Source organism: Kryptolebias marmoratus, linkage group LG1 (assembly GCF_001649575.2).
Source record: "Kryptolebias marmoratus isolate JLee-2015 linkage group LG1, ASM164957v2, whole genome shotgun sequence".
NCBI lineage: Eukaryota > Metazoa > Chordata > Actinopteri > Cyprinodontiformes > Rivulidae > Kryptolebias > Kryptolebias marmoratus.
In genome coordinates, this window is record NC_051430.1 from 6,495,874 (window position 1) to 6,501,960 (window position 6,087).

At 39.7% G+C, this 6,087-nt stretch overlaps 1 protein-coding gene across 1 annotated transcript in view; it reads right to left on the reverse strand.

Moving 5' to 3' along the window:
• Nucleotides 1-3,108, reverse strand: part of LOC108246427 (ectonucleoside triphosphate diphosphohydrolase 2-like) — a 14,683-nt gene extending 11,575 nt beyond the window's left edge. Inside the window, exons 1-2 of the mRNA XM_017433964.3 lie at nt 2,901-3,108; nt 651-768 (exon numbers count right to left, since the gene is read on the reverse strand). Coding sequence (XP_017289453.1) covers nt 651-768; nt 2,901-3,014 — 232 coding nt within the window. The 5' untranslated portion in view covers nt 3,015-3,108. The remainder of the gene's footprint in view (nt 1-650; nt 769-2,900) is intronic.
• Between the last annotated feature and the right edge of the window lie 2,979 nt (nt 3,109-6,087).

Here is a 6,087-nt window from a genome sequence, read left to right on the forward strand (position 1 = left end):
GATCGGATAACAAAGTTTGTAGGGAAAACATGGACTGGATTTCATGTGGTGAGGGAGTACTCTATATGAACAAGTGGAATGGATTTGATAACGACGCACCAAAGAGGATCTCTACCTTACACTGTAAAGAAAAAGAAAACTGACAGATTCATGATCATATATTTGAGTTAATAACGGAATAATATATGGTTATTTATTTAGACTCATATTCTGGCCACATTATATTGAATTTTTGTAAAAAAAAAAAAAATTATTATTTTTTGACACTAAAATTATTTAGGGGGACTTGAAAACATTTTAGGGGGGCTGAAGCCCCCCTAAAACAGGCCTAGTGACGCCACTGACGCAGAGGCACAAGTCGATGACGTAACCTGTTCTGTCCCATTTTTCTTCAATTTTTGCATGCTTGTAACCTGCGCACTCGAACCCTCTGTGCACTTCGACTGAGTACACCCTTCACAGAGGAGCGTAGGGTGTAGTGCGAGTAGTGGGACCGGGCCCAACAGGGCGGGACCGGTCCCTGTTTTGGATGAATGTGTTTCTACTTTAACTTTACTAATCCAAGGCTCAGGTAGAATCAGTGATGAAAGGTAGCTCTTGGTGTCAGACATTGAACATCTGGAGTTTTAGTCAGGCTGTTGCTGTCTCACCTTGCACGTGACACTCGGAGTGCTGGGTGACGATACCGGTACCATTCTGCTTGTCAGCCGGCCATTTGTAAATGTACATGGAGGTGTGGGATGAACCCGCGTCCAAAACAATTCCAAACTGCAACGGACAGAAGTATTTATATCAGTAACATCCAGTATTACTAAAGGGGCAAGCTCATCTAAGATCCTGCAAGATGGTGTATGTCTTGGTGTATGTGTTGAGTCTCACCAACTACCACGTCAGATTTTAGCTCAATGTTTGTCAAAGTTATGGCCATTTTTTGTTTTTGTTTTTAGCTAATATCTATTAGCTGTGGCAGCCATCTTGAAAAACAACCTTGATAGATGTACAACCTTGATGCTGATTTGTAAATCTTATAAATCCATATTTTAATCTAACTGGAAAACAGAAAACATATCAATCTAAGAAATTGTACAATATTTACCATAAAATAAGGTCATTTTTAATTTTACGACACCAACACATATCAGAGAAGTTGGGACTGGGTAACAAACAGATTTTCTATTTACATTTTACAAAAAGTCCCAATTTTTTTCTTTTAGAAATGGAGGTTGTACACCCAGTGTTTGTTTTATGAGAGTTTTATTGAAGTCTGTCAGTGGTTCATGAGATACTGTATTTTACTTACAGACAGACAGAGTTGACTCCAGCAGTTAATGGCAATGTTTTACGCCAAGGTGAGTATTTGTTTGGGATGACTCTCATTTACTACCACTGCAAATTTTAACTCCGTATCTTTAAAGCCATTTTTGTGTTTCCTAATGTCAGATGACTGTTTTGACCATCTTACATCAGGTTGACTCTAAAAGTTAATCAGGTGTAGATTTATACCCAATAATTACTTTCTAAACATTTCATGAAAACCATCCTGTGGTTCATGAAATATTTTGCTAACAGACTAACAAGGTTCACACTAACAGGTAATAACAACATTTTAAACAAATACTGTGTTGTATAGTTATCACCTTTTTGTGTTTTCTAAAGCTGCTTAGCTGTGGCTGTAGATGTACATCCAATGATTTATTTCTGAGAGTTTGATTGGACTTTCAAAACCTTTATTCATTCTTGTTGTCTTCAACACAGCTTTTTTATTAAAATGTTACAACGCTCACGCTATTGGACTGGTAAGGCTTATTCTCGCATACTGACAGGATGTGGGTAAGTTGTTGTTCAAGACTTCTATTCCGTAGATGAAAATGTTCCTTTTGTTAAGACCTTCATGACATTCTGGCCAACTTCCTTTTTCAGAACACCTTTTGACCTATTATGAATGTTATGCAATGCATGAAGTTGCATGCTTCGGGTCTGCAGTAGCACGTAGCTGTAGCTTGGGTTGTAGGTTGTGAACTTGGGTTGCCACTAAATGTCAAAACTGAAACCTTTCAAGCAGTTACCCAAAAGTTAAAAGAACGATCTTAGTTAAAGATAGGGTAAAACTAACAGGACAGAGCTGGAGGGGCTAAATCTTTAACATGATGACATTTAAAAGACTCAGAGACTCCAGTTTGAATTTGATGCGTCAATCATTCCTCTGGACATGATAAAGTTAACCTGCATAAACGGGGGTGCGGTTTTGTTTTAGTGGTCGCCGCAAAAAATCCAAAGGTTTTCTGAGCAAACACTGCAGGTCACAGCATTTAATTTTGAAAAGATAAAAATTATAGTATTTAAAAAAGACCTATCTAATCTTGAAGGAAAACATCGCCCATCGCCTTTCATGTCAGAGTTTGAGAAAAGCTCATGCTACGTTGGCCTAATTTGCCCACTAAGCATTACATAGGGCTATATTTATTACAGTCTATTTGTATATTTGTTACAATAAGTTTTTAATATGTTAAACTCAGTGAGAACTGAGTACTTCTGTAATTCTGGAGACATAGTTGCACAATATGAACCTGAGTGTAGGGGTGGATGGACTAATGCAAATAGCAATATTATTAACTTTGGTACTGGATCAATACTAGCATTACTTTTTTTCCTCCTCTACTTTCAATATGTTGCTCCTGTTCAGTCAAAGTGGAGACGACTCCCCCCCCTCCCCCCCTCACACACACACACACACACACACACACACACACACGCACACACACACACCTTGCAGGCTGGATGTGGCTTGAGGCAGTTGACTTAATAAGATGTCTTTAAATGGATTTACATGCAGTTGTCCAATTAATGCCCCCCCGCCTCCCTCCCCCCTTTGTGCCAGGTGACAGTATGAAACTACTCACCATGTCGTCAGGAGAAGTCTCCATCTCTTTCTTCTGGAAGATCAGCAGTAGAATGCCGACTGTAGCCAAAATCAGTAGCACGACAGCTGGGATGGTTCGACTCCAGAGGTTCATGGCTGCAGGTTCTGAGTGTGGCTGTCAGCTCTGAGGAACAAAGTGTCGGCGCCCACTCTCTGCTGTGGGTTTTTGTTCTCTTTCTCTCACTTTTTTTCCTTTATGTAGGCTTCCATTTCCACACGATTTGCACTTCCTTTTTACGCCCACAGATGCACGCACTGACACATCTCTTTAGCACCATGTGCTGCACAGTTACATTAACTTCATTCAGACAGGAGGAGTGCAGGTCAGGGTTCTTACAGAGAAGTTGTTGGCTCCACTTTAATCATGTGTTGGTTCAGGACTTTGGCACCATCCAGGGCTACTATCTTATTTAATTAAAGCCAAAGGCAGAGATGTAAAGTTTGTTAGCAAAATATCTGATGAACCACAGGACAGAATTTATTCAAACTTGCAGAAAGTAATCATTGGATGCACAACATCAACTGATTAACCTTTCAAGATGGCCGCTACAGCCAAATGACTTTAAAAGAAAACACAAAAATGTCAGTTTTACAGACTTTAAGTAAAATAGAATTTATTGTGGTAGTAGTTGAGAGACATTCCCAACACATATTCAGAGTGCTAGCATATTGCGCAAGACCTTTGTTTCAAATTTTTTAAACCACACGATAGATTATAATGAAACTTTCAGGAAATATTCACTGAATGTAGGTCTACAACGGATTAACTTTTGGAGACAGCCCAATTTAAGATGGCTGCCATGGCTAACTGACTTTAGAAAATATAAAAATTGCTCTAATTCAGTCACTTTTACAGAAAAGAGCTACATTTTTGCAACACATACTTCAAGTGGATCTCAATGCGCAAAATCTTTGTTTCAAACTTTCGTGATAGCTTTTGGAGTCAACCTTGGTTGTCTGTTAGCAAAATAGCTCTTGAACCACAGGATGGATTTTAATAAAACGCTCATAAAATAATCATTGGATATTGATCGATAACTGATCAACCTTTGGAGTTAATCCAATTCAAAATGGCCACTGCAGCTAATCAAAACTAGCCAACACAAAAAAAACTATAGCTCAGTCAATGTTACAGATATCTCTCAGAAAATAATTACTGCGATAACATGTAATAACTTTATTTTCAAGGTCTGACCAAAGTGACTGGAACTCAATCATTTCTCGACATAAGATGATTTTAGTTTGAAACTCTGGCACGAAAGGCGGCGGGTGATACGGATTCATTCAAGAAATAAACACATACACTGTACAATCTTTTAATGCTTTGACTTGGCATTAATTCATCGTCACAACGAATTGCAAACTTAGACAGCAGCCACTAGAGTGTGCTGCTGTCTTATGTTTGAATCACAATAGTTTTACTTGGGCTAAAAAAAAACTGAATTCATTAAAAAAAGCTAGTGTGAGTTATACCATTAACATCCGGATATTTACAGTTGACATTCTTTACCATTTACAGCAAACATTATGGAAGATATGTTGGGGGGGTTGAACAGTTTTGTTGTTGTTTCTTTTTTTACCAAGCCAAACGAAAGGTAGACAGAAATTAAAGCTTGTGTGTCGCTCTTACCAAGCATGTATGTGTATGTACTGAAATGTGGATGACACAGCAGGAAGTAGTGGGGTTGTTGTCTGTGGGCACGGGGTGGGGGGAGGGGGGGATTGCCTTGACAGAGCTTTGTGGAGACAATATGACACTAATGGCAGAGAGGTCAGGAGGTCGGCAGTATAATTATGAAAATGCACAGATAAATCAGAAGTGTCCAGGCCCAAGTTGTCCAACCAGCCATCTGATGTTTCCTTTCCAAATGCTGGCTCCGCCTCCTTTAAGTTTCTTCACTGCAAAACAGGATCCAGCATTTTTGTAGCACTGTGTTTATCAAATTAAAAGTGTCTCGTTCCTTAAAGGAATGCATGTCACCCGACATCTTTCATGCCAGAGTTTAAAATCCTGTCTTGAGAAGGTATAATGTTTTAGTCGTTTTGGTCAAACCTTCAAATTAACATTATGTTTGATCTTACGCAATATTGTGAGATCTTGCGAGATGTGTTAGCTCTCCAAGTATGTGTTGTGAATGACTCTCAACTACCACCACACCAAATTTGAGGTCAATATCTGTAAATTTGAGGAAGTTCTAGCCATTTTTGTGTTTCCTAAGGTCAGTTAAGAAACTTTCTTCTTTTTTTTTTTTCCCTTTCACCTTCTGCAGCACGGGATAAAAGTCATGGCTTTGCATTGTTCTGTGTCTGCTTTGTTATCCAACAAGGAGAAAATGGAAAGCAAGAACAGTGATTTGAGTTGTTCTGCCCAATGTTCCAGTAGCCATTATTTCCAGAGTCTTTTATTTCGATGAGAGAGAGATACGAATCCAGTGTTGTTGCCCAAGATGTGAATAGATGATAAACAGTGATCATCCATCCATTTTTTTTACCCACTTTTCCATTCAGAGAAACAGTGATCATTAGTTGCTCTACGACTGATGAACCTCACTTCTAAATCACTGTTTAACATCTACGCTGCTAACTTGTTAATTTCCAAAAGCTCAGTTAGATCATGCATCAGGTGGAACCAAACCTTGGTTTACGGGTGTATATGGTCAAACTCCACACGTGGACTGGCTCATGGTTCTATCACTCTTATCTTGGGGATTGATGACTTATCCTGTCAGAAGTAGGCCATTCAGATCCTAAAGGCAACACTGTGTCACTTCATTTTTTTGCAGTGTATTTACAGCCACCGAGAACCTCCGCAAGCTGCTCCTGCACGCTGGAGGGCCAGGGCACATGGAGGGCGTTCACACCTTGTTAAGTTTTACAACTGATGCATTTGTCAGTCCCAAGCATCTATTGACCCCCCCCCCCCNCCCTGACTCTGTTCCTGCTTTGAAGTGGCCTTTTCTGTCAAGCGGGGTGATCGAGAAATTTAGAGTTTTCTCTGATGAATGTGAATTCAGCCCACCTTCGTGTGCAGACAGCCTGTTGGGTCCCACACTGGAAACAAGACAGGTTTCCAGCAGCGGTAAAGATCTGGGGCAAACAGCAGCTTGAATCCAATTAGATTTGAAGGGGGAACAACATCAGTGGCTCTCAAACCATTTGAACACATG